At 44.5% G+C, this 27907-nt stretch overlaps 2 protein-coding genes across 2 annotated transcripts; one reads left to right on the plus strand and one right to left on the minus strand.

Annotated features, from left to right (window-relative positions):
• Nucleotides 1–6099: 6099 nt before the first annotated feature.
• Nucleotides 6100–8723, minus strand: LOC128406321 (nyctalopin-like). Its single transcript, XM_053373621.1, has 2 exons — nt 7877–8723; nt 6100–6572 (listed from the first exon to the last, which is right to left on the minus strand). The coding sequence occupies exons 1-2, from the start codon at nt 8721–8723 to the stop codon at nt 6100–6102; spliced, it is 1320 nt and encodes a 439-aa protein (XP_053229596.1).
• An 11277-nt stretch (nt 8724–20000) lies between these two features.
• On the plus strand, nt 20001–22355 carry AGTR2 (angiotensin II receptor type 2). Its single transcript, XM_053373797.1, is given in 2 exon segments — nt 20001–20295; nt 21192–22355. A coding segment is annotated over 1 exon segment (1065 nt). The 5' UTR covers nt 20001–20295; nt 21192–21276; the 3' UTR covers nt 22342–22355.
• The last annotated feature ends 5552 nt before the right edge of the window (nt 22356–27907 follow it).

A 27907-nucleotide genomic window follows, 5' to 3' on the forward strand; every position in this document is an offset into this window, starting at 1 on the left:
GAGGGGGTAAGCCCCGTTGAAGTAAATAATACATTTGGGTGGGTATGGTTAGGATTGCAGTGACAGTCACAGGGAGGAGCAATGCCAGGTGCTTATTCCCTATCACTTTCACAGTGGAAATCTTAATGTGAAATGCCACTGGTTTCTAAAATTTCAGCTAGCATGGCCTACACTTCCTCAAACATGCTCTCTGTAAAGATAAAAACTTGTTTTTTGAAAACAAAAGCCCAATTAACCTCACCCAGTTCTTTTCCCAGGGGTCCTGTGGGATGGAAATCTGCACACAGCTGGTCTCAAGGGAGGAGACAGGAAGGGGCAGGGGGGAAATGGTACTTCCAAAGACGAGTCTTCCAGCAGTATTCTCAAAACATGGTGCTGCTCTTATCTTTATTTTTCTTCCGTACAGCCTAACGATGCTTTTTATTCCTTCGCAGGCACAAGCATAGCAGGGTTCTCCCCCCCCTTTTTTGGCTAAGTTTTCTCTTTATATATAAAACAAATTCTTTTGTTTTGAGAAGCACCACCTTCAAAGGCTACTGCATTGCCAACTGCTTCAGTAAACCAAAAGAACCAAATGAATGCCTTTTTGTGTGTGTAATATTATCTTGGTTCAGTTTGTATTTTGCTAGAGATCTTTGTTGTTTAACCCCAGAATATGTATGTGAAACATCTTAAGTTTTTAAATATGCGCGCACACACACACACACACACACCTATCCATCTATCATCCATCTATCTATCTATATACAGGGCTTTTTCCCCCCCAGTTCTGGCCCCTCTCAGGTGGGCACCATTGCCATTATAAGAGAGCAAGGGAGACGCTCATGATGAGTTCTGGCACCTCTTTTTCGTGTGTGTGTGTGTGTGTGTGTGTGTGTGTGTAGAAAAGCATGGCAGATGGGACCAGGCCAATTCCACAAACAGCAGGGACCAGTAATTGCGGAATGTGCTGAGATTTCAGAAACTATTTTTTTATATAAATAAAAAAGGGAAATGTTATCAGCAATGAGAAGGCATTCTATCCATAGGAGCAAGTGTACTCTGGCTTTGGCGAGCTGTTAGCTACCCTTCAGGTCATATTGTTATCCTGAGCTATTCAAAATGATGTAATATGGAGACAAAGCAAAAGTTGTTTAAAGTTGAAATAAAGTTGTTTAAAATACAGACCAAATCTGATTTCTGTCAGCGTGCCAGTTTCTCGCACCTCCTGGTTCAAGCCCAGTATAAGGATGTCAGAAGAGCCTGCAGCTGCATGTAGGCCAGTGGCCCAGCCAGTCCAGCATCCTGTTCTCACAGTGGCCAACCAGAGATCGGTGGGAAGCACACAGTCAGGATCCAAGCACAAGAGCAGCTCTCCCCCTGCTGCCTTTCCCAGCAGCTGGTATTCAGAAGCATGGCTGCCTCTGACCATGGAGGCAGAGAATAGCCATCATGACCGGTAGCTGTTTGCAGCCTTCTCCTCCATGAATTTGCCCAATCCCATTTTACAGCCCTCTCTGCCTAAGTTGAGGGCCATCATGGCTTCCCAGGGGAGTAAATTCCATAATTTAACTCTGTAACACTGTGTGAAGGAGTTACTGCCTTTTTTCTGCCCTAAATTCAGATTCATTGAATGCCCAATGAAATTCAGCTCGATGCATGTAATAGCCCTTTCCTGCATCATCAAACATGTGGCTCATAAGAGGTGTTTTGGCACAGGGAGGGGGGCATGCAGTAAGCAGGTGCAACCCTACTTCTCAGTTCAAAGCCTGAACACTCCTTTCCACTCACATGACGGGACAGGGGACCCTAAATTAGGATGTGGGCTCCTTCATTGGAGGTGTTCACCATTCCTGTAGGAACAGCTTGCTGAACCAACTCACCCAGGAATGCACAGAGGACTGAGCAACATTCTATGTAAGAGATTCTGGGGACGGAAAACTTGCAATGCAGGTAGCTATGTTCGCTCTTCCCAGCCCAAACAAACAGTTTGGGATTTTGATTGTGAAATAGCACGGAGGAAGGCGTTTTAAAAAATGACCCCAGTGCTCGTGTTGCAAACAGACTGGCAGCTCTCCTCATGGCTGTATTTTGGGTGCGGAATTCAGAAGCTCAATAATGTATCACTTGGTGTAATGTGTAGTTTGGCCCTGTGTCACTGGTTGCAATGAAGCCCAAATGGTGCTGCTTTGTACATTTCTTCTACATCCCTCTGGCATGCCTATCATAGATCATTCTGTACCGGTTGCATTTCTTTACTACTAGCTGGAGAAGCATGCATCTTTCAAAACATACCTTGTAAATAATATGTATCCATATCTTGCAAACTTGCTGGAAATCTTAGGAAGGCTCCTAGTATCCTAAAAAGTGAAGTTATTCTCTGCAATGAAAGGACATTTTGCACTTTGGAGGGTTATCCAAGATTCTAGTCCTTATTAGATGAAACAAAATGAAAACCTTTTGGGGGCAGCTATTGACAAACTCAGAACCTAGAAGAGGTCACTGTTACGTTTGCCCTGCCTGTTCTTAGGTTTTCCTTCCCCTTTCCCCAAGGATGGGAGACTGGTAGCCCTACATATGTTACCAGACTACAACTCCCTTTGCCCCAGCCACCCTTGCCAATGTTCAGGGAATGGTGGGAGTTGTAGTCCCAGCAACATCTTCAGGGCCTCAGGTTCTCCATCCCTGACCAAACCCACCTGCTTCCAAGATGTTGCAAGTTAGGGAGTTTGTGGAGTGTGTGAAGGCATCAGGACCAGAACATTCTGCAAGAAGAAAGGATGGACTGAATAATATCTGAAAGGACTTGGGGAGATGGCTTCCTGTACTGTAACTTGGGGCAAAGAACATACTCTAGTGGTCAGAATTGTGGTAACCTTTAGGGAAAGTTGTATTTCTAAGGTTTGGTGGCTCATAACTTAAATCTTGTTTTAGAATAATACCAGAAACTGATGCCATAAAAACATATAGCAATAGAAAGATGATTTAATGTGGAATATAATGCAACAAATTTTGCTGAATCATCTTTATTGTATCAAAAGGTATAGCCAAATAACCAGAAAAAGAAAGCACAACTGCCTTGTGTGGCAAGAAGTAAAGGTAAAGGGACTCCTGACCATTAGGTCCAGTTGTGGCCAACTCTGGAATTGCAGCGCTCATCTTGCTTTATTGCCAATGGAGCCGGCGTAAAGCTTCCGGGTCATGTGGCCAGCATGACTAAGCCGCTTCTGGCAAACAGAGCAGCGCACGGAAACGCTGTTTGCCTTCCCGCCAGAGAGGTACCTATTTATCTACTTGCACTTTGACATGCTTTCGAACTGCTAGGTTGGCAGGAGCAGGGACCGAGCAACGGGAGCTCACTCCGTCGCGGGGATTCGAACCGCTGACCTTCTGATCGGCAAGTCCCTAGGCTCTGTGGTTTAGATTTCCTTAACTCAAAAGTAACCAGTGGGAAATGGAGTGTAAAGAGTTGACTAGTCACCTAGAAAATGGTGTCATAGCCCTGACCTAAATCCAATAGAAAATCTGTGAAGCAAATAAAAGAAACTATTTTAGTCAGGGGCAATCAAGGAATAAAGCACAATTGCTAGAAGCAATCATGCAATCTTGATTTCACATTATAATACCTGGTGGCCTAAACTCCTTGGTTCACTCCATGGGATGCCTATGTAGGGCTGTGTTTGTGGCCAAAGGTTTCCATACAAAGTATTAAAACAGAAATGGTGAGAAGTTATGAAATACCCTTTATCATTTTTTGTGTGTTTATTTTATTTGGCTATACAGTAGTTTTTTATAGAATAAAGATAATTCATCCCAGATTGTTGCATTATATTCTTCATTATAATCTTATTCCAAAAAAGACTGATGTTTAAGCCACCAAGCCTCAGAAATACAACTTTTCCTAAACGTTCCCATAATTTTGGCCACTAGTGGCCAAAGATGTTTGTCTTATTCAACATCTTTATCAACGACTTGGATGATGGACTCAAGGGCATCCTGATCAAATTTGCAGATGACACCAAACTGGGAGGGGTGGCTAACACCCCAGAGGACAGGATCACACTTCAAAACGACCTTGACAGATTAGAGAACTGGGCCAAAACAAACAAGATGAATTTTAACAGGGAGAAATGTAAAGCATTGCACTTGGGCAAAAAAAATGAGAGGCACAAATACAAGATGGGTGACACCTGGCTTGAGAGCACTACATGTGAAAAGGATCTAGGAGTCTTGGTTGACCACAAACTTGACATGAGCCAACAGTGTGACGCGGCAGCTAAAAAAGCCAATGCAATTCTGGGCTGCATCAATAGGAGTATAGCATCTAGATCAAGGGAAGTAATAGTGCCACTGTATTCTGCTCTGGTCAGACCTCACCTGGAGTACTGTGTCCAGTTCTGGGCACCACAGTTCAAGAAGGACACTGACAAACTGGAACGTGTCCAGAGGAGGGCAACCAAAATGGTCAAAGGCCTGGAAACGATGCCTTATGAGGAACGGCTAAGGGAGCTGGGCATGTTTAGCCTGGAGAAGAGGAGGTTAAGGGGTGATATGATAGCCATGTTCAAATATATAAAAGGATGTCACATAGAGGAGGGAGAAAGGTTGTTTTCTGCTGCTCCAGAGAAGCGGACACGGAGCAATGGATCCAAACTACAAGAAAGAAGATTCCACCTAAACATTAGGAAGAACTTCCTGACAGAAAGAGCTGTTCGACAGTGGAATTTGCTGCCAAGGAGTGTGGTGGAGTCTCCTTCTTTGGAGGTCTTTAAGCAGAGGCTTGACAACCATATGTCAGGAGTGCTCTGATGGTGTTTCCTGCTTGGCAGGGGGTTGGACTCGATGGCCCTTGTGGGCTCTTCCAACTCTATGATTCTATGATTCTAGTGGGGAGCGGCCATAAGCTCAGCAGCAAAGCGGATGGTCCTTCCTTGCCGATGGTCCCAGATTCAACCCCTGGCATCTCCAAGTAGGACAGGGAAGCCTGGAGAGCTGCTGCCAGTCAATGCAGACACTGTTGGGCTAGATTTGACTTGGCATAAGGCAACATAGGGTTTGTTTGTTTGTTTGTTTATAATCTTCATCATTATTTTAATAACTTAAATATCCACTTAACATAACAACATCTTTAAACAGTTTGACAGATTGCAATCATGATACCACAAGCAAAAACAAAACAAAAGAAAAGAAAACAAAGCAGAGTATCAAAATGCAATAAGAACCCAGTAGAACTTTACCAAAACAGAAACACTGAAATTATGCCTGCAGGCTGTTACAATGATTCAAAGAAAAAACAGTGACCCATGTTCAAACCCTAAACTGGTTAATCTTAACTACTGTCTGTTGAAACAAGCCAACTTTACAACCCGTGGTTCCTATACTGTGCACACAAAGACTCAACTTTAATCCCTGACATCATCAGACAGAAAGCTCAGATAGGAAGTCCCTAGAAGGATCCTTCTCTGCATAAGACCTGTATGGGGAAGCTGAGCTGCAGCCCACAGATCCCACACCAAAGCATCCTTTCGCAGTTGTCTTGGAACAGGCAGCAGCATTCCAGATTAAAAGCCCAGAGCCCTGGCAGCTAACCTGACCTACTGAACTTTTGGCTCTCTTTAAGTATCCATATGCCCTTGCCCAGCCAAACCACCATGAAATTAGCATCTCACGAGCATGTCTGCAGCCAGGGCATAGGTTGCCAGTGCCCAGGGCCACAAGGAGTGGTGGGGAGGGGAGGGAAACAGACCAAGTACACATGCACGTTCAGCTGCCCAACAGCACCCACAGCACCCAGGAGATTACAGCCACAGAGATCTGAAAAAAAGAGGTCACTTCCTGGTTTGCATGGAGTGACAGATGCACACAGCTGTATTGAGGCAGCACCAGGTGTTGAAATTTTGCACCCCTAACGATTTTGCGCACTGAGCAGCTGTCCCTGTGCCCCTCCCCCACACTATGCCACTGCCTGCAGCATTAATCACACTTTTGCTAATTGATAGCTTGGCGGGGGCTAAACTGTAAGCACAGTTTATTAATGGACAGGGAGCAAACCCCCCTCCAAAAAAGGGATTAGAGAAATGATCTATCCCTTTATAGCAGGCAGCTTGAAATGAAGGTGGGTTACAAAGCCTTGACAAGGAGATTGTGGATACCTAGTTGCTTAGGTAACGAGAACACAGCTGAGTACGAGGCCCAACAGGCAAGGAGGAGGCAAAACGATTTCTCAGCAGCAGCAGCAGCAGCAGCAACAACCAGGTGAGAAGCCCCACTTGGGTAGGGCCCATCGCAGCCTTCTTCCTTCATGACCCCAGACTGTGGCGGGCAGCTGGGTAAGGCCCCCTGAGCATGCTGGCCAAGCTGAGATGTGTTGTGAATGGTGGGAAAGGCACAGTGCAAGCCCTCAATGATCCCTTGGTAGGTGAGGATCCAAGTGGCGAACCACAACATTCCGCAGTCACACTGCCAAGGGTTGTGTGACAGGAGGACGTGTCTCAGCTTGGGGAGCTCTACCAGGAGGTGGCTGGAGAGGTAGCTCAGGTTGTTCCTGTTCAAGTGGAGGAAGTCCAGTTCCTTCAAGTGTGCGAAAGCAGGGCCTGCAGTCAGGGAGGGGAGAGAAACTGGATTTCATTTGCATTCGATGGCAAGCAGTCAAATTCACGCTTCTCAAACCAATAGGCAGACTGAAATGCAGCTGGTCCTTTGACACCTGCCCTTCTCAGAACTTTGTGATGTGGTTCTACAGACAACCAAAGCACAGATTAGGCAGAAATGTGCATAAATATGTATATACATAGTACAATCACAACTTACATGCATTTAACTGGCGTGATTCCAACCGTGTGCAGTTGAAGGTTGTCTGGTTGAAACACTGCAAGCAAGATGGAGAACTTGGAATAATTTTTTGCACTTCATTTTCCAGGTGTGGAAAGAGCTTTTAAGCTCTCTGCCTCACTTGCGGGGCAAGGCCCGCTTAGCATGCTGGCTCCAGAAGGCTGGGGATGCTTGTGCAGCGGCAGTTCCAAGGGGGCAGTTTGAGCATACACATTTTTGAGTGTACACAGAAGCCTTGGAACTGAACCCACACATAAGCTGTGATCATATTGTATACAGTGGAACCTCGTGTTACATACCGTCCTCCTTGCAAATGCTAGGAGGTTACAAGCTCTGCTAACCCGGAAGTAGATGCACCTTGTTGTGAACTTTGCCCCGGGATGCAAGTGGAAGTTGTGCACAGCAGTAACAGGAGGCACCATTAGCAAAAGCGTGCCTCAGGTTATGAACGGTTTTGGCCTAAGAACGGACCTCCGGAATGAATTAACTTCGTAACTGGAGGTACCACTGTATATACACAAGGTTCAAGGTCTTTGCATGAATTTACAAAGCCCAGAACAACTTAGACTAGGCCAGCTCAGGGACCACCTAAACCCTTATCTCCTTGCTTGATCAGTGAGATCAACACTGGAGTGTTATTGATCATTCTTTGAGTTGGTGAGGCTCACTTGATAACAGCAAGAAATAGAGACTTTAGTGTTATCAGCACAGTCCTGCAGAATGCTCTGTCAATAGAGATTCAGCAGATCAAATAATAAATTAATAAATATTGATGAAAATTTTGTGTGCAAAATTCACATTAGTAAAAATCACTTGTGGTGAAAGTACATTAGCCATATGTATATTAGTCCATTGTTTCTTAGCTTAATGTATACAAAAATGTGTTTATTAGGTACAATTGTACAATTATCATGGAAATGCTGATGAATTTTCGCAAGGCTGTTGTTGTTGCTTTTAAAGCCACAAATTCCTACAGAAATGTGGGAGCTTTTAGAATTTAAGATGGGGGGGGGGAGGCATGATAAACTAAGAGGAACTGAAATGGACAAGACCTGTCCATTCTTACCTGCAATGGACAAAATCCGGTTGTTGTTCAGGTAGAGCCTCCTCAAATTCTGGAGACTGTCGAAAGGGCAGCTGATCCTGGTGAGCCGATTGGCCTCTAGGTGGATGCTCTTGAGCTGTGTCAATCCACTGAAGAGCTGATTAGGCAAATTGGAGAGACGGTTGTGTCCTAAATTTAACGTGCCAAGCCTGTCCAGTTGGAGGAAGGCGTCCTTTTGGATGGTCCAGATGCGATTCTTCCGGAGGTTCAGCTCTCTCAGGGCTCCCATGTCCTTCAGGGAGTCTCTACCAATGGCTTCGATGTGGTTCCTCTCCATTGACAGCTGTGTGAGGCTCGTCAGGCTCCGGAAAGCTTGTGGGATGTAACGCATGTTGTTGGAGGTTAGGTCGAGGGCTTCCAAAGAGGGGAGGTGGGAGAAAACAAAAGGGTGGATTTCAAAGAGGTTGCAGTGTGATAAATCCAAACTGATGAGGTTATGAAGGCCTTGGAAGGTGTTGGCATGGAGGTAGGTCAGCCTGGGGTTCCTGCTGAGATATAAGACCCGCAGGTTGCAGAGTGACTTAAAAGCTCCCGGGTACAGGAAAGTGAGGTTGTTGCGATCCAGCCAGAGGCTGTTCAGGTAGGTGAGGTTGCTGAAGGCGTCGGTGGTCAGCAAGCGCAGAAAGTTATTGGACAGGTTCAGCGAGATGGTGGAAGCAGCAATTTCCCTAGGGAGGCTGCGGAGTCCGGCGCTGTTGCAGTAAATGGTGGCACCAGGGGAGCAATTGCACGAGGAGGGGCAAGTCGAGGGGCCCAAGCCAGGCCTCAATGAACTGGTGAAGATCAAAAGAAGGAGCAGGAGGTGCATGTCCCAGCATAGGATAAAGAACGCGGACTGCCTTGCAGAGAGAAATGGCAGAGGGGACTGAGATGAATGAGGTGGCTTTTGAGAAGTGAAATGAAGCCAAGGGAGATTAAGCTTCCTATGAACAAGGAGGGATAAAGTTCTTAGTCAAACGAGAGCTTACAAGAAGGACTGGCCAAAGAGTGAACGAATGTGTCTTAAGTTCAGTTCTCTGCATTTCCACATCAACTTACAGCTCCGTTTTAAAAACCAACCCTTATAAAATTTAATCTGCATTTTAGTGATAATTCCTCCTGACCCATAATTTTTATATGCAATTTTGCTCCATGCAGACAGTTTTGCAAAGCTGTCTCCTCAATATAGATGCTGTTTTCATTTTTATGCACACTTTAACCTAGCATTTGCAGTTTTAGAAACATTAACCAGGATGGAGAACCACATTGCAAACATTAGGAAAAGTGAAAATTCCAATATATGTGTTTAAGTTTGCATGGAAAGAGCAAATTAGGCAGGTTTGCCTTTCTGTATATATTTATAAAAATATTTGAATACTAGAATTTTATAACAAAAATCAAAGTGGTTTGCAACAATATTACACTAAAATAAAAACCACACATAAATTAAAACAGTTTAGGAACTATTCCCAAAAAGCAAGTGTGAACTGAATCCAATTTCTGCTCCAGACTGGAACAGCATGTCATTAACCACAACAAGGATGCCTGCAGTCTACTTGTTTTGACTGATGAAGAAACATAGCTGTCAACCTTCCCTTTTTTTGCGGGAATTTCCCTTATTCCAGCGCTGTTTCCCGCTGCTATCCCGGATTGTTAGATATCCCGTAGACTGTCCCCGGGACAGGTGAGGCTGCTGATCCCTTATTTCCAAATCTGAAAGTTGACAGCTATGTGAAGAAAGCATTTAATAGCTTGCTTGTCTGCCAGCCCCCGACATCCTTAGATGGTCTTCACCTATGACCTGCCTTTTTGAGAATTTTGTTGTAGCTGTTGCTCCCTTTAACTTTCTAGTTCAGTATGTGAATCTGTTCTGATGCCTTTTGTGACTTGAGGATTCTGCCTCAACCAGGGCATCCCTTGTCATTCTACACAACAGCCGTGGATCTGTGTGGTTAAGCCCGGATCTACTGCAATCCCATAGAAAGTGGGGTCGGGGCTCCCATGCAACACTTTTCTCCCCAACTAGACTCCATTACCCGAAGAGGGTCTGGCTAAGCAAGGACAGTATGGTGAGTTGTTTCTCCTCCTCTTCCTCCTCTTCCTCCTCCTTGAATGGATGTGGATTTATTTTTATTCTTTAGATTTCTTACTTGCCATTTATCATAAGGAATGTGGCAGGCTTCTGAGTTATGCAGCACTCTTCATCTGGCATGAAAGGTAAGATGTCCAACCACCACCCGCTCTGTGCAACATATTGTGTGATGAATACTTTTAATAAACATACCGTGTTTGTTATTTGATTTATTCAACTTTTATCATGTATTTCCATCCAAAGGGGCCCAGGGCAGCAAACAGCAAAACTATCAAAGCAATGCAAAGATTTTGAAAATGTTTTAAAACACTCTAATATCCTCAAAATTTCAAAGACGCCAGAAACAGACTATTTCTACAAAACAAACAAACAAAACCATTATGCTGAAATGTTAATAACATACACAGCTCACCATGGAGGGTATTCCAGAACTGAGGAGCCACCAGTGAGAAGACCCTGTCATGGCAACATCCAGCAGCAATACCACCCAAGGACCCAGCTAAGGACTTCAGGGTGCTGTTTTTTTCTTACAGAGTCTAGGCTAATATGATACCCTTGTTTTGTTTTTTGTTTTTTATATGGCTGGAGTGGGGGCTGGAGGGATGAAAACCATGGGCTTGGAGAGGGCCCCTTTTGCTCATTAAGTTCCATGCACACACAATTCCAACCGAAGCAGATGGGTGAGGGACAGCTCAGTCAGTGGAGCAGGAGACTCTTAATCTCAAGGTCATGGGTTCGAGCTCTGCTTGGAGCAAAATGTTCCTGCACTGCAGGGAGTTGGACTATGTGATCCTCCTTGTGGTCCCTTACATATCTACAATTCTATGTTTTGAACACAATGCATACCCAGCTTTGGTTGAAATCTTCTCCACAAAGCAGCTTCCATGGTCTCTCTAAAAGTGTGTTGCAAGCGAGAGTGGGGTGGGGTGTGGTGTGTGTTGTTTGTTCGTTTTAATTCGAAGTAAAATTCATACTGTAAGATGTGTATATCAGAGATGTATACTTTTAGGACTCACACAATTGTTTCTGAAAGTTGTTTTAAGCTGTTTTCAACATTGTGTTTTTAATTGTTGTAGCCTGCCTTGGGTCAGGGACCCGTAAATAATAAATAATGAAATAAGTTGGGCGGAACAGCCTCGGTAACCAAGAATCCACCACAGCGTAATACCCCGAGTCTGCATTACTCCCTAGAAGGCATTGTAAAGACTCAAAGCGTCACACGCATACAGGCCGCCAAAGGACAGGATTCCCCAGCTACGCATTTTGAACACCCAGAAGCAGCCGTTATGAGCTTCCAAACGGCGATTCCTGCCGCAACTTTAAGACCTCCGGAGCAGCAACTCGCTTAACGATCAGGCGCCTAATCGCTTCCATTCCACTCAAGAGAAAACAGCTTTTCTCGTGCTCTAATCTGATGCTAATTCTGTAAGGCTCAGCTCAGATTTGCATATTTACACATCATTAGCGTGCGTGGGCACGAGCACACACACTCTGACCAGAAGACCAGAACACGGAGAAGCCATAAGTCAATCTCTGAGAGATCAGATCCCCGTTAAACATTGTGTTTCCCACAAGGGCTCAAACAAATGAATTCTAGAATCCCAGAAAAGGCCCTAAGGCGAGAGCCCTCCTGATGCCCTTCAGGTATCCAGAGGTATAGTGCAGCTGAATCTGGAGGTTCCATTGATTGAACACAACTAAAAGCTATTGGTCAGCCCATCCTCACAAACTGCCACTCCTCACGGGGAACCTTCCACCTAATCTGCTAGCTGCCCTCTCCTTCTGAATCCCCAGGCTCTGCAAATAAACAGAGAACTTTGCTGATGTGGCTGATGTTTGCTGGTGGGCAGCACAGAGGGTAGTTCTTTGGACACCCTCCTGCAGACAGACCACATAGCATCCACTGTTCACTGTGTAGCAATGGACCTTGGTCTGGCAGCAGAACATCTGTTTTGCAGGCAGAAGATCTGAGATTTAATCATGGGAGTTTCCAAGTAGGGCTGGTGACATTCCCAGTCTGAAACCCAGAGACCTGAGTCAGATGGACCAAGGATTTGGTTCTGTATAATGCATCTTGCTATGTTTGTGTGCAGATGTACGGCTGTAGCCAAGGAGGCGCAGGGGGGCAACTGCCCCCCCAGTAAATAAATAAAAACCTTAACTGAGTTTCTGCCCCGCTCCTCCATAAATCTTGGCTACACCCATGTGCAGATGGACCCAATGCTACTACATGCATAAGTTGTCTGGTCAGATATGATTCCATTTCATTCCATTTCACCTTTAGTTTGTGCGCCACCTTCCTGGATTGCTATACACAAGGCAGCATACAAGCCAAAGAAGCGTCAAAATATACTGCAAAGATCACACATCTAGTAACAAAACAATCCAATACAAATAAGTCATAATAAAAAAATGACTGTAAAAAAATGATGCATAAAATAATTCAATATTCAATTCAATAATAATTCAATAATATTCAATAATCCATTTAAAATATAATAGTACACAGTAAAATTAACTCTCAGGATATCAGCAAATTGCAATTCCATCTCTATGATTCTATGAATTGTGCAAATCACCTTTGGGTTACGGATTTATTTATATTTATTTGTTTCTTGAAATGTATATACACTCCTCAGAGTAGTTGACAAAAAGAATTTTTAAAATGAAATTATCAGTTAAAAAAAATCAGAAAATCCACGCTAAGCTAAAAATCAGTTTAAAATACATGCTAACATGCCGGGACAGGCTTGTCTAGCCCCGAAGGTTTTAAGCAGCACCATAAAGGGTGAGGGTGCCTGATGTGTGGCTGCTAACACACTAAGTTTGATTTCCTATGAATGTAGGGCAAGTGCTTTGTGGCATCTGCCATGGTGCCAGTCCTGTAGACTGGAGCAGCTGAATGTGTGTTTGAGCCTATGCATGGATGGGGTAATATGACCTCACAGGTAAACTGGCCCCGTGTCAAATTCAACCCTTGAGAGTTTGGAAAACGATGGAATTTGGGGGCCAAATTTTCATCTAAATGGACATGGGGCCTAACTTGGAGGGAAGGAGCCTAATTATTCCATGGGTTATCTCCTTCTGAGCCCCTTCTGACTGCAGCCCCGTAGGAGCCAACTTCTAAGGGCCAAGGTCCCTTCGCCCCTCAATAAAATATTTAAGGGAACTGCCCCTCCCAAAGCTGATGGGCATTGCCATTCAGATGGTGTGTGCACTATGCCATGTGTTGATTATGTGGGATGGGGCTTACCTGGGCCTCCCCAGTATTTTATTAAAGTTGGCACCCCTGGAAGCCACTATGTTGCTTGCTGTGAGAGCCCTTTGCTTCTGACCCAAGAAGGAGGTTCAAGCGCTGCAGGACTGCTCTGTGATTGGACTCCAGACATCTTGTAATTTTTCTGAGCCCTGGCAAAAACACAACAAGCCCCAAGGGCTGGATTACTAGATATCTGGCAAACTAAGGATTAGCACAAATGCTTACCCTCATTTGGCTTAAGATGCTGAGCTAGACAGACATAACCTTTGCACAGATTTTAATGGGCCTCTGCAGTGGAATTTCTCTAGTTTATTTTTCAGTCTCTCCTACCAAGAGCACCTTAACTAAGATTCTGTTCATTCCCTGGCCAGGGAGCCTCTCTCCTGGCTGATTCAATCTCTCTGGCTGCCTGCTTTCCCTCTCCCTCCGTCTTCTCTCAGGTTCAGTCCCACATCCCACTCCCTGCACCTAGAGAGGGAGGTAATATTTCTTCCACAACAATAATGTTAGGAGCTAAATTTTTGTGTGGGTGCACTGCTAGATGAAGAAATCAGCAGTCTTCATTTTGACTTGAGTTCCCTGTCTTTCTGATTTTCAAGCTGTGAGTGCCAATCATTATGTATCTGCCTCTGAAAGAACAGGTGCATAGGGTGTTTTTTTTGTGTGTGGGGGTTGTTCTTGGACTATTCCTTATCACTTGAGGCTCAGGCAGCCTTGGTGGCTATGGGTGCCTTTGACCATCTATAGCTAATGTGCAAACTACAGCCAATCCTAGACAGGATCGATCTGGCTGCAGTGATTCATACACTGATAACTTCCAAAACTTGATCATTGCAATGTGTTCTAAGTGGGTCTGCCCTTGTGCCTGGCGCAGAAGCTCCAGGTGGTTCAAAGCACTGTGGTGGCACTGTGGATGGGGACAGACTACTGCCAGCACACAACGCTAGTGCTTAAAAGCTTGCACTGGCTGTCCATTCGCAACCAAGCCTGTGTCAGGGTTCTTGTCTTAATTTGCAAGGCCCTTAACATATTGGGTCCAGGATACCTCAATGACCACCTAATCTATTATATTTCAGCATAATCACCGAGTCTCTCTTGGTGGTGCCCCATGGATCAGATGCACAGGTCATAACTACTGGAACTCTGCATTCAGTGACATGGAACCAAGTAATAGAATCACAGAATCATAGGGTTGGAAGGGACCCAAGGGATCATCTAGTCCAACCCTTTGCAATGCAGGCATCTCAGCTAAAGTATCCATCACAGGTGGCCAGCCAATCTCTGCTTAAAAACCTCCAAGGAAGGAAAGTCCACAACCTCCCAAGGGAGTCTGTTACACTGCCAAGCAGCTCTTATTGCCAGAAAGTTCTTTCTGATGTTTAACCAGAATCTCTTTTCTTGTAACTTGAAGCCATTGGTTCAAGTCCCACTTTCTGGAGCAGGAGAAAAGCTTGCTCCATCTTGCATAGGACAGCCCTTGAGATCACTGAAGATGGCTCTCATATCTCCTCTTAATCTTCTCTTTTCCAGGCTAAACATACCCAGCTCCCTCAACTGTTCCTCATAAGGGCTTTGTTTCCAGACCCTTGATCATCTTGGTTGCCCTCCTCTGCACACACGCCAGCTTGTCAACATCCTTCTTAAATTGTGGTGCCCAGAAATCAGTACAGTATTCCAAGTATGATCTGACTGAGGCAGAATAGAGGGGTACTATTACTTCCCTTGATTTGGACACTATACTTCTCTTGATGCAACCTAGAATAGCAATGCTTTTTTTGCTGCTGCATCACACTGTTGACTCATGTTAAGGTTGTGCTCCACCAAGACCCCTAGATCCTTTTCGCATGTACTACTGGCAAGCCAGGGGTCCCCTGCCCTATATTTGTGCATCTGGTTCTTCCTGCCTAAGTGCAGAACCTTACATTTGGGCCTATTGAGATTCATTTTGTTAGCTTGCGCCCAGTTCTCCAATCTATTCAGGTCATTTTGAATTCTGATTCTGTCTTCTGTGGCATTGGTTACCCCTCCCAGTTTGGTGTCATCTGCAAATTTAATGAGCATCTCCTCAATTCCTTCATCTAATGGGCCCAGGACAGAACCCTGCAGCAATTTCCTTCCAGATGAGATCATAGGCACCCTCCTTGCTAAATTTCAGGCACATGGCTAAGACTTTCTTATTCTAGAAGCTGCTTAAGGTAGTGTTCAGTTTTATGACAGTTTTTAAAAAATGTTTTATTGTTGTGTTTTTCTGCTGATTGCTTTTATGCACACCACTTAGAAATGCAAATAATTAGTAAAAAATTTATGGGAAATGATATATAATGAAATGAAAAAAATGTTGAAATATATATATATTTAAAAACAGAAGCATTTTTACTTGTTATTATAAGTGAGGATATTAATAGACAGGATGTTAAATTGTTTTTATATGCAACAACAGTGGCAAGAGTATTGTTGGCCCAGAAATGGAGGAAATACTGACAAAAGAAAAATGGCAGACAAAATTAATGGACTACGCAGAATTGGATAAAATGACAGGAAGGATTCGAAACCTGTGGGACCAGAGATTTACAGAAGATTGGAAGAAGTATATTAATTGTTTGAAGAACAACTGTAATCAACAAATTACGCTAGTAGGACTCCAAGAAGTTTTGTAAGGACAAATATATGAAACATTGCGAAGAAGAGAAAGAAGAGAGATATTAGTTATGAGATTTAAATGTAATAGTGAAAGTAAGAAATGTAAAATAAGTGAAAAGATTGGAAAATTGTCAGATGTGATTGATGGAAGTAAAAAAAAATGTATAAGATATAAAAGTATGTTTAATAATTGTTGAAAATGATATGTTAAAAAAACTAATAAAAATTATTTTTAAAAAGAAAGAAATGCAAATAATTAAGTGGTGTAGGAATGACTTAAAAATAAATAGATAGATGATAGATAGATGATAGATAGATAGATAGATAGATAGATAGATAGATAGATAGATGATAGATAGATAGATAATGGCACAGAGTCCCACACAAAAGACAAAAGTTTCAGAAGGGTTAGGAAGAAATCCAGGTTTGCAAAGGTACAATTTTAACAACTCTAAAAGCAGGGTATGGAGGAAAATATAAAAGGATGTCACATAGAGGAGGGAGAAAGGTTGTTTTCTGCTGCTCCAGAGAAGCGGACACGGAGCAATGGATCCAAACTGCAGGAAAGAAGATTCCACCTAAACATTAGGAAGAACTTCCTGACGGTAAGAGCTGTTCGACAGTGGAATTTGCTGCCAAGGAGTATGGTGGAGTCTCCTTCTTTGGAGGTCTTTAAGCAGAGGCTTGACAACCATATGTCAGGAGTGCTCTGATGGTGTTTCCTGCTTGGCAGGGGGTTGGACTCGATGGCCCTTGTGGTCTCTTCCAACTGCATGATTCTATGATTCTATGATTCTATGATTAAAAACACAAAACCACCCCATGAGGGGGCACGGTGTACTAGTTAATAGCAAGGGGATGGAGAGTAATCACATCTGGAGTTCAAATGTATCAACGGAAGCTGAATACTTTGTTGGAGTATTTGTTGGAGAATACTCTACCCTGGATATGACTTTAGTCAAATTAAGAAAGCTGTTTATTTTACACGAAAGACATACTGTACTTGAAAGGCGCTTGCAACTCATAATAACTGCAAGGAGGCTTTCTAAAACTGGACTTCTCTGAATGCTGGAGTTCATTTGGATGCTTCTAAATCAGCAAGAAATGCTTGAAAAGGGAAGACAGAGCCAAGCTTCTGCAGGAATCTCCTCTTTCATGGAATATTCCAAACATGCAGTGTTTCAAAATGTTCTAGAGAGACTGTCAAATCATGCTCTGGAGCTCAGAAGCTCCTTGATATGCCAAGTCCTCGATGTGGAATCTAAACATAAGGCGCATTTACAAGCTTATTCTTCGTGTTTTAAAGGAAATTGGGAGGGGACATCATTTAAAAGCCCCCTCTCCAAGTTACTGCACATAATGTAGGTCACTGGAACACTTCATGTCTGTACATCCTGAAGGCACAGCTAGGCTTGGATATGTGCCTGAAATTGCGAAGGCAAGTCCCTTCAGTCTTGGCTGGGTTAAATCCAGGCCACTCATTTACTCTGGGAATGAAATTGCTTTATCCCATACTTTATCATCTTCAGCCTCTTGATTTTCTCATTCTGACTTTATGTTATGACACATGTATTAAAATGGCTCTCGGAGAGCAGAGCTTGTTTATAACAATAGCGTCTTGTGACACTCATTAAAAGACTAACAAGCTGGGGATACTTCCAGATGAACTGGTTATTGAGCATTTAGCCTGACTTTGCAGGAGGTGCTACAATGCCTGCTATTTACTGAACATTCCTTTTGATTTGTTTGTGGGCAGGTTACGTAGTGTCACATTAAGACACTGCCACCCCACACTTTCCAGTGCATTTCCCCATAACTTTCCTTACAGCAAAAATTCTGGAGGTTTTTTTGTTTGTTTGTTTTTTTAAGAGTAAACCGATTTCAATTGCAGAACTTGAATTTGCCTTTTGCAGCTGAATTTTCCCACCCATACGAAATACGAACAGCTAGGAAGCAGTCTGTGTTGTATAGTGGTTAGAGTGTTGGACCTGGACCTTAGGAGACCCACTCAGTCCTGGAGCTCATTGGGTGACCTTGAACTAGACACGATCTCTTAGCCTAACCTACCACACAGAGTTGTGAGGGTAAACTGGCAGAACCATTGAGCTCATTGAAGGAATGGTGGAATATAAATACAATGTAATATACTCTCGATTTTGGAAATTTATTTGTTCATTATACATTTGCACACCTCTTAAGATACCATACCAATTTTTTCTCTGTGTGTTCCCAAAACTGAAAAATGGATTTTCATCTATGGTTGGATACAGTTGTTTTGAATCAAGATGGAGGACTGAGTCTTTTAAAACTGCACTGATTTTTTCCCAAATTTCACATGATGGGTCCTGAGCTCAAGGAGCAGATGTTCATCTATGTTTGGATACTGCATTTTGATGTATTCCCTCCAACAAGCTATTATCTGAACTGAAAACATAAGCCACACGAAGAGATTCACACACCTTCTATGTCCACTGGGGTGGACAGACAGACCGAAGGTGATTTGGAAACACATCTAGCCATTTTGATGTGTATGACACCATGCAAACATGATTTGAAACATAATGAGGAAAACCAACCTCACTGGATTTTAAGCAAGCAAAGCCTCAGATGGATGTAGAGAAAAGAGAGGGGAATTGATGTGGCCTAGTGGCAGAGCACCTGAATTGCATGCAGAAGTTCTCAGGTCCAATCCCTAGCATCTCCAGGGAGGTCTAGGAAAGATTCCTGAAGAACTGCTTCCTGTCAGTGTCAACAGAACTGAGCTAGCTGGACCAATGGTCTGACTCAGCAGAAGGCAGCTTCAGAACTGTAAACTGTTGTGCCAGCAAAATGTTGAATAGTAAGGGTAACAGGAGGTCTGCAACAATACAAAACACAAAACATCACAAAATATAAAAATTAGATAAATTTTAAAAATAGGCATAATTACTAGCATTCTTTCTTTTTATGATATTCTTATGACTATTCTTTTGACTATGAAAGAGAGCTTAGGAATACAATAACGTTGTGATCCCAGATAACAAAATGCCACCATTTAGAAAATAAAATTCTGTAGAAAAGAAAATTGCACTCCACAGTTTTCTGGATTGTAGTGAGCCTGGGGAGGAGCAGCGTCTGACTAACGGGTGGAAAAACATTGCAGGTTGGCACCCATGGGCAGAAGCAAAGCTAATGTGTGAGGAAGCTCTGTTGACACTGAAAGTTAAGCAGCCAGGACTTGGCATCCTGGAGAATAAACACTCTGTGCTTCTCCTTCAGCTTGCAGTTGGATCAATTTTCAGTGCAAATCGAGCTTACCAGGGCTCACTCAAGATGTCTTTCTACCTGAGGCCAAGGAAAAGATGCTGCTGCTCCCTACCCCTGCATAGTACTAGTCACAGAATCCAGCCAACCCTGTGCATGCAAACAGGTGAACAGTCTCATGCACATGGACCATTTGACCTCTAACATGTTGCTAATTGGACCTCTGAGTTTGATGGGAGCCAGCCTTTCCAACAGCATTTCCAAATTCCATGCAGCCCAAATTCCATGCATTTATCTTTCTTGCTGGGTAGGGGAAGGGGGAAAGTTAGGAACCGCAGCCAATTGCTTTGGCACAGAGCTGGTTCCATTTACCTGCTGAGTCCTTGCTTGCTTATCAGAAAGCACATTGCTCAGAGATTCTTGGCTCATTCAAACTTCATTTTGTGTTGAGTTTCTAGACACAGGTCTGCACTTTAAAGCTCCGTGTCCAACTGCTTCCCCACATACACTTTCTCCAGGAAAACGCGCTCTTTACTGCTGATTTGGAGCAAACAGCAACCTTCAGAAAACCTGAATTGCCTTTTGTTGAGATTCAGTGTGGAGCTGCACATAGAATGCGCAGGGCAAACAGTAAGTGTAGATGAAACTTCTGCTCTGAAGCTTTTTTCTCTTTCAGCATTATCTGTACAATTCCATGCACACTTTCCTGGAAGCTACACCTTACTGAAGATGCTAGTTTATTTTGCTTATTTTCCATCCCTCTTTCGCACACATTCTTCTCAGATTGCAGGAAGAAATAGCTGCACACTTTCTAGCCAAACTTTATGAAGGGTAAGCTGGGAGGGGGAGCATTCTCTCTCCAAACAACTGCACTGGGAATGGATTGCTTAAACACCCTCCCTCCTTCAGTCTTTTGCCTCTTATTGGTTGTAGAGACTGAGAGACGCATGTATGCTCTCTACCAGCCCAATGCTCCTCTCATACAAAGCGGGAAGCTATGCAAAGACTTTCTCGATGGTGTTCATGTTTCAGTCTTGGAGTGATGTAAAACCAACTCTCACAAAGCAGCCAGAGAAAGAAGGGAAGGTTTTGCCTGGAAGGTTTTGCTCCTGCCCGAGGGTGGACACAACTTGGTGTGTAACCAGCCTGAGTTCAAGCACTCCCAGAGTAAGTAACCACCTGTCTTCTTTGTGTTTCCCATAAGGCTTTATGTTATCTAGCAATGTGTGAAGAAACTGCTTTGCATGGAGGGGAGGTTTGCTGTATAGAAATGTCTGAATAATAACAGTGAAGATTTAAAGGGCATTTAACACACACAAACTTTTGCATCCATGCTCAATATGGTTCCTTCGAGATTTCTGTTTTAAAATAAACATCCTTCTGCAGCCTTTCAATTGAAGGGCTGTGGCTCAGTGTCTGCTTGCATACAGAGCGTCCCAGGTTTCAACCATGACATCTCCACATAGAGCTGGGAAAGTGACCATGGTCTGGACCTCTGGGGAGCTGATGCCTGTCAGTGTTGATAGCAGAGAGCTAAAATGAAGGCTCTAGGCTGATGGTGCCTGGTTTAGGGAGAGAATTAAGCTTTTGCCTTCACAGCTGTGACCCTAGAGTCCTGGGACAAAAGTTGAAGGCAGACATTGCCTTCAGACCCTCCAATCTTGGAAGCACAAAGCTGGTTGCTTCAGGGGACAGCATGCTGGACTCGACTGACTTTTGATCTCTTCCAGCAGATCAGATCTTAAGCAATAGTAGACCTCGAATGCACCTGCATCCTGGGGGAGTGCTGTAGCTTAGTGGTAAAGCATTTGCTCTGCACACAGAAGGTCCCAGGTTCAATCCCTGGCACCTCCAGAATGTCCCCAACCTGAAACCTGGAAAGCCACTGCCTGTCAATGAAGACAACATACCATGTTAGAGGGAACGATGCTCTAACTCCATAGAATGCCATTTCCTGGTTTCATCTCCTTCATGAGTAAACTGGGAAGGCCAAGGATGTAGTTTGCACGTATGCAGCTTGTGATTCTGTTGTGTTTTCTCTTTCTTAAAAAAAATAAAAATAGGCTAGCTATTGGATGATGTGACACACAAGACTCCAGTTCCCAAGAAGAGTTCACTGCACCCCAAATCTCCATCCTGGGCACCAGCATGCATTCCAGGGACAACGACTCCACCCCCAGCCCCACTGAGCAGCCTTTGCAAGATCTTTACTCCTCTCCAGCCAACGTCTCCTCCCACTGCCCTATCTTTGTTTCCAGTTACCAGTTTGTCCTCATCCCAGTCCTCTACTGCATCATCTCCATCCTCGGACTGGTGGGGAACAGCATGGTGGTAGCAGTGCTGCGTTGGCAGCGGAGCCCGAGGAAAGTCTCCAGCATTTACATCGTCAACCTGGCTGTGGCGGACTTGCTGGCCCTGACCACACCTCCTTTTTGAGCTGCATACTATTCATATGGGTACAACTGGCTCTTTGGCCCAGTGATGTGCAAAATCACCAGCTCGGTCCTTTGCCTGACCATGTTTGCCAGCATCTTCTTCATCACCTGCCTAAGCCTGAACCGCTACCAGGCAGTTGCCCACCCATTCCAGTCCCAGCAAGGGACACTGCAGCAAGCATCCAAGACTGCGCTTCTGGTCTGGGGACTGGCGGCCCTAACTTCCCTGCCAACTTTCTACTTCCGCAACACCAAATACATCGTAGAGCTAGGTGTGACAGCCTGCATCATGGCCTACCCATCAGAGAAATACTCCAGCTGGTCAGCTGGAACAGCCTTGATGAAGAACATCTTTGGGTTCCTGGTCCCCCTCATCATCATTATCACATGCTACCTTTGGATCAGGGTGCACCTGATGAGAGCTCAGGGGTTTGGGAAGAACCAGCAGATGAGGGATAGAGTCCTGAAGCTGGTGGCCACTGTGGTGGTGGCTTTCTTGGTCTGCTGGCTCCCCTTCCACATCCTCACCTTCCTGGATGCGCTTTCCTGGATGGATGTGATCAGCAATTGCTGGGTCACCTCTGTCATTGACGCAGCCCTACCGTTTGGGCTCTCCAGGGGGTTCGCTAACAGCTGCATCAATCCTTTGTTGTACTATGTCATCAGCAGGCAGTTCCAGGAGAAACTCCAACATTTGTTCAAGCTGAGGCTCTATCAGTTCAAGGGGAAAACCTTTGCCCCAGCAAAACTTGCTCCCCCCAAATCACGGAGTCCCTGAGGGGGACAGACCAAAGCAGACCCACCTACCCTGGGTGCCCTGAGTGAGTGAGCAGCATCTGGAAACTTTTAGGAGGAGGAGGCTGCGTTCTTGCTCGGTTTCCTCGCCTGCTTTTTACACATCTCCTGGAACAAACTGTCCAGCAAAGACTGTGTTTTCAATTTCTTGAACTAATTTTGACTTCTTCATGCATTTTACTTGCTCTGTGTTTTGTTTTTATACATGGGGGGGGATGGGACAGGGTTTGACTTACCGTCAGTAAACATTTGGGTGACATTACAAACCCAGTAGCTGTTTGTGACGAAAGGGCAGCACTTCTGGCTTCTAGATGCCATCAGGGGGGAAAGCTGGCTTACAGGAAATGCCAGAGGGAGGGAGGGAGGGAGGGAGGGAGGGAGGGAGGGAGAGAGAGCGAGAGAGAGAGAGAGAGAGAGAGAGAGAGAGAGAGCACAGTATGTAGTCATTTCTGCCTTTGAAATTCCGGTAATGTCCGGGAAAATCCGGACGTATGGCAGCTATAGTGTGTAGAGCAAGTGCACAGACAGACCTCTTGCTTTGGATGTGCTAAAACAATAAAGAGTCTTGTGGAATCTTGAAGACTACTGGGTCTACTATGGCCTCAGCTTACATGGACCAGTCAGGGCTGGTTCAATACATTTTGCTGCCTGAGGCAAGGGATAAAATGGCTCTCCATCTCACCCCATTCCATTTACAGAAGCCAGCTAGACTGGTTGCTGAATCTTAGTACCCACATTGACAATGGGGCAGTGTCTCCCCCATTTCCTGGGGGCAGCAAGTTTGTTGGGGGTGTGAGGATGCCAGGCCTCACCCCTGCACTCCCTGTTCCCATCTGCCAACTGAAGCAGCTGCCTCACTATGCCTCATGGTAGAGCTGGCCCTGAATATAGTCCACTTCATCAGATGCTTGAGGTGTTATCCTGAGTTATAGATATACATACCTTCCGGGAATGGGAGGAGAAATTCAATTAAGTTCTCATTTAAAAGCAAACCTCCCTAATTCACACTTTCTGGGGGGAGGGAAATGCAAGAACTGAAACACATCCATCCTTTGAAATTAATGTTGTATATTTTGTGATATTAAATCTCTGCTGGGATTCTCTCACCAAAGAGGACTTGCCCTAAACCTAGATTTTGGCATCCAGAGATTTTCCTTTATAACTATTTTATTTTACCTTGCAACCAACATGGACCACAGTAGAGGAAGAAAGTGCTAAAGTTTAACTCTTCACCCCATCTGCTGCAATCCCAATTATCATCAGCCCCCTCCCTGCCCCTACTGCTAGGTAAAGGTAAAGGGACCCCTGACCGTTAGGTCCAGGCGTGCCCGACTCTGGGGTTGCAGCGCTCATCTCGCTTTATTGGCCAAGGGAGCTGGTGTACAGCTTCTGGGTCATGTGGCCAGCATGACTAAGCCGCTTCTGGCGAACCAGAGCAGTGCACGGAAACGCCATTTACCTTCCCACTGGAGCGGTACCTATTTATCTACGCCCCTACTACTAGCAGCCTGCTATTCATGGGCGTAGCCAAGGGGGCCCAGGGAGGGGAAGCTGCCCCCCATCAACAAATATCGATAAAAATACATAGCAAACTAAGGTTCTGTCCCTCCCCAACAAAAGGCCTGCCTCCCTTAACAAAAATCCTGGCTATGCCCATGTTGCCATTTGTGTATTTTTTTAAAAAAGGCATGCACATTAAGTGCAAAGATGTGTTTAATGATGTGTCTTCTTTGGACCCTGAGAATTAATTTTGTCACTCAGAATCAAGAAGTTGCTCTGAGGAGCATAATGAGCAGCTGTTATGATGTCAGCCTCTGCCTTTATCTGTGGCACCTTTTAATGAGAAGAAAGTCTAACGAGCTGCATTCAGAGGAGGGAGGTTGTTTTTTCTAAAACAGTCAGAAAAGTTGCTTGTTTATCTACTGTGTGCACAACTAGTAAACACCACTGAGGACAGCATGTTCTCCCCTCCTCACTGAACACATTGCAGCAGCAAAGTATTGGCTCCATCCAGGCTACTCATCCATGCAGACGTGATTTATTACTGCATCTGTAGAGGAATGCACAGCTTTGTTGCCACATGTCTCCAGCCAGTTGGACACATCTCTCTTTTGGCTCCTTCTTCTCTGCTTACACACACACACACACACACACACACACACACACACACACAGCCTTCTGATCATTACGAAAGGCCTTTCTGCAACATTAGGACTAGCACCAGCCACACATAGCATCATCATCTTTGGACATGATCCAGCATGCACTTAAGCTCAGTGATTTCAATTGCTGAGATGGTGCTGGCACTTTGAAGACTTAGGTTACTGTCCTAAACACATTTGCAACACAATCTTAAACATGGTTACTCAGAAGTAAGTCCTATTAAGAAGACAATAGGAATCCTGCACCTGGATCAGGCCAAAGGCCTATTTAGCCCAGTATCCAATTCTCAAAGTGGTGAACCCTAATGGGATGCCTACAAACAGGACATCTCCCTGCTTGCATACAAGAAATTGCCATTCCAAGGCAAAACTGTTCCTGATAGTGGAGGGAGAACATGGAATGGGGCCTACATCTGAGTAGATGTATATTCTAGGATTGCACTGTGATTGTGGCCAGAGCTTTTGTGGACAAGAAACTTCTGGTGATGTGGGCTCTGGTCCACAGAAGCTTATGCTGCGATACATAACACCTATTGGGTGCTAGAAAATAACTATGTTGCTTTTGCTGAACAAGATTAAGACAGTTACCTCTCTGTGAAGCTGTGTTGGAGGACTATAGCTCTCTTCACGCAGAAGGTCCCTGGTTCAATCCCTGGCTTCTCCAGTTAAAAAGATCTGGTAACTGGCATTGCAATATCTTCATTAAAGTGTAAATGGGTCAATTGCCTATTGAAACCCTTTCATATGCAGAGTGAGCAGCGTTTAGTAAGTGAATGTTGGTTAGAGTAGACTTCTTGCAAGTAGACGTCTTCTCCACAGAGGGCTATAGTCCTCCTGTGAAAGGAGACAAGGAACTGCTGCCTCTCTTTGCCTCTTCACTGATCACTCTCTACTCCTTGAAATGTCTAGTAACACATCCCATATGTACAGAAGAACTGCTAACACAATCAGCATTCTAGCTAATGCTGCTGCGTAAAACCCACAGCCTCTTCCCCTGACTCTCACAGATCCAGAGTCAGATCCTGACAGCAAACAGGACAGCTCCAGGACAGAAGAAAAGCCATACCCAAGAGACTGTTCTACCTCTATCTACATTCCTGAACCAATGGGAGGGGGGATGACCCAGCAAGTCATACACTCGCCCTCTGTTCTGTTGCTATGATAAACCAATTCCCCTGCTCTCTTATTATAGGCATTGGGGATGTGCTAACTCAAGACATGGACCATGACAGCACTGTGTCATTTAACCCATTGCTCACGTTACACCAATGCCTTTTTTCCATTTCCCTAAGCTGAAAATAGTCACAGGTGCCCTTCCTCCATCAGACACATTTTGAGATGCTGAGGCATCTAGGAAGGTTACAGAGGCTGTGTGCCACAAGAGATCAAAATGCAAAACCTGCCCTGCAAGCCAGAGCTCCAGCGAACCATTATTAGTGATTGCTAAAGGTCTTGTAGTGGGCTTTGGCTCCCCTTGTTCTGTTTTTATCATGGCAAAAGTAGAGCCTTTCTCAGGAATTTTACCCATCCAGCTGTCCAAACTGGGGTTGATGGGGTGTGAGTGAAGGAAGCAATCATTTATAGTCTTGTCTTCAGTGTGGGATGAATCATGTTTGGACTCGGGTCCCGAAAGAGCATCCCTTGAGAATCTCTCTTTTTTGTCTTCATCCTGATAATGAAGGCTGATAATGATGCTCATCCCAGGATGGATTGGAAACAGCAGGCCTAAAACAGCTGATCCTGGGCAAGGCCCCTTCTTAGGACTCCGCAGCCAGGTCTCATACCAGGAAGGCAGTTGCTCTTTGAAGAAAGGAGTTGCAGTGTTGCAGTTGTCCTGATGGTGCCCAGGCAGATGCTGCAATGAGGATTTCCCCCTTCAGTCTTGCTACTCAAAATAGTGAATCTGAACTCTGAGGGTGCTTAAGAACCAATGAAGTTACTGCTGAATCAGGTCAAAGGCCCATCTAGCATCCTGTTATCACATTGGCTCAACAGATGCCCCAAAGGGAAGCCCACCAGCAGGACCTGAGTTCAAGAGAAGCACTCTCCCCGCTTGTGATTACCAGCAAATGTTATTCAGAGGCAGCAAGTGGAGGGAGAAGACTGCCATTGACATCCTCATCATGAATTTGCCTAATCCTCTTTTACAGCTGAGGGCAATAGTTTAACTATACTCTGTGGGAGTAAGTGCTTTCTTTTATCTGTCCTGAAACTTCCAGCATTCAGCTTCATTGAAGTCCATGAGTTCTGGTATTATGAGAGAGAGAGAGGGAGGGAGGGAGGGAGGGAGAGAGAGAGAGAGAGAGAGAGAGAGAGAGAGAGAGAGAGAGAGACACGGAGGGAGGGAGGGAGGGAGGGAGGGAAGTGCTTCCACATCTGCCCCCACCCACCGACACTAACCTTTTTTAAAAACTCAAAAGCCCTCCCCTCATAGGTATGATGCTCCAGTCCATTGATTGTTTTTGGCTGCACTTTTCTTCCAGGCAGTCTCTATTCTTGGTGGGATCCAATCACACATTGGCAAATTCATGTTGCACAATTAAACCTGGTTCAAAACTTTTGCACGAGAAACCTGCTTCACCAGAACTGTACTTTTCGGGATAAGTAAAGTGATGGGGAGATGCATTGGAAAGCGGGATAACATTTGCTTGACACGTTGTTGCCTGATATTGAAGCCATGGATTCTGCATCTGGTCCCAGTCTCAAGATGAATGTCAGGAGAGTTAGCTGACATTCCCACGAGGTCCTTTTAGGGGCTATGCAGGACTCAGGTTGCACCAACATGCTGGGAACCAGGTGCATGACAGTGGTGGATATCCTGTCTCTGGAAGCAAAAAACTTGTCTCTTACCCAGGTCTCTTTGCATTCATAGGCAAATCAGACAGGTTCCTGGTACTATAGGTGGAAAACTGGAATAAAGAGAAACAAGGTTATTTTCTATGAACAAAAGGTGCATTTGGATGTGGAGAATATTGTGCTACTTTTCCTGATTCTAATGTGAGTACTACTGTCCCATTTTCTAATGTTCCTTTCACACTGCAGTACCTCTTACATTTTGGAATTGTGCCTTTTTGATCAGCATTTGATCAGCAATAGACCTCCAGGTATAATAATAATAATAATAATAATAATAATAATAATAATAATAATGCAATGAATCTCATTCAACCCAGTGGGTGTGGTGTGGTACATCAAATAATGTTATTGGACAGTGAAAACAGTAGGAAAGAGCTGTATGCTGGTATACTGCCCCATTTAAAAAACAAAAAACTTTACTCACATGCTTTTTGGGATAATGGGGCTGCAAACAAGGCTTTTTGAGAATCAAAAAACATGGAGATGTGAGCTTAATATGCACTATATTCCATTAGTTCCAAAGGTTGCATC

The sequence above is a fragment of the Podarcis raffonei genome, chromosome Z (genome assembly GCF_027172205.1).
Source record: "Podarcis raffonei isolate rPodRaf1 chromosome Z, rPodRaf1.pri, whole genome shotgun sequence".
NCBI classification, from domain to species: Eukaryota; Metazoa; Chordata; class Lepidosauria; order Squamata; family Lacertidae; genus Podarcis; species Podarcis raffonei.

Bases quoted from the DNA above. Each gene is read 5' to 3' on its own strand.
- LOC128406321 (XM_053373621.1), bottom strand. From the start codon at position 8,723: ATGCACCTCCTGCTCCTTCTTTTGATCTTCACCAGTTCATTGAGGCCT. The intron at 6,573-7,876 runs GTAAGAATGGAC...CCCTGACTGCAG, and splicing joins CCGGATTTTGTCCATTGCAG to GCCCTGCTTTCGCACACTTG.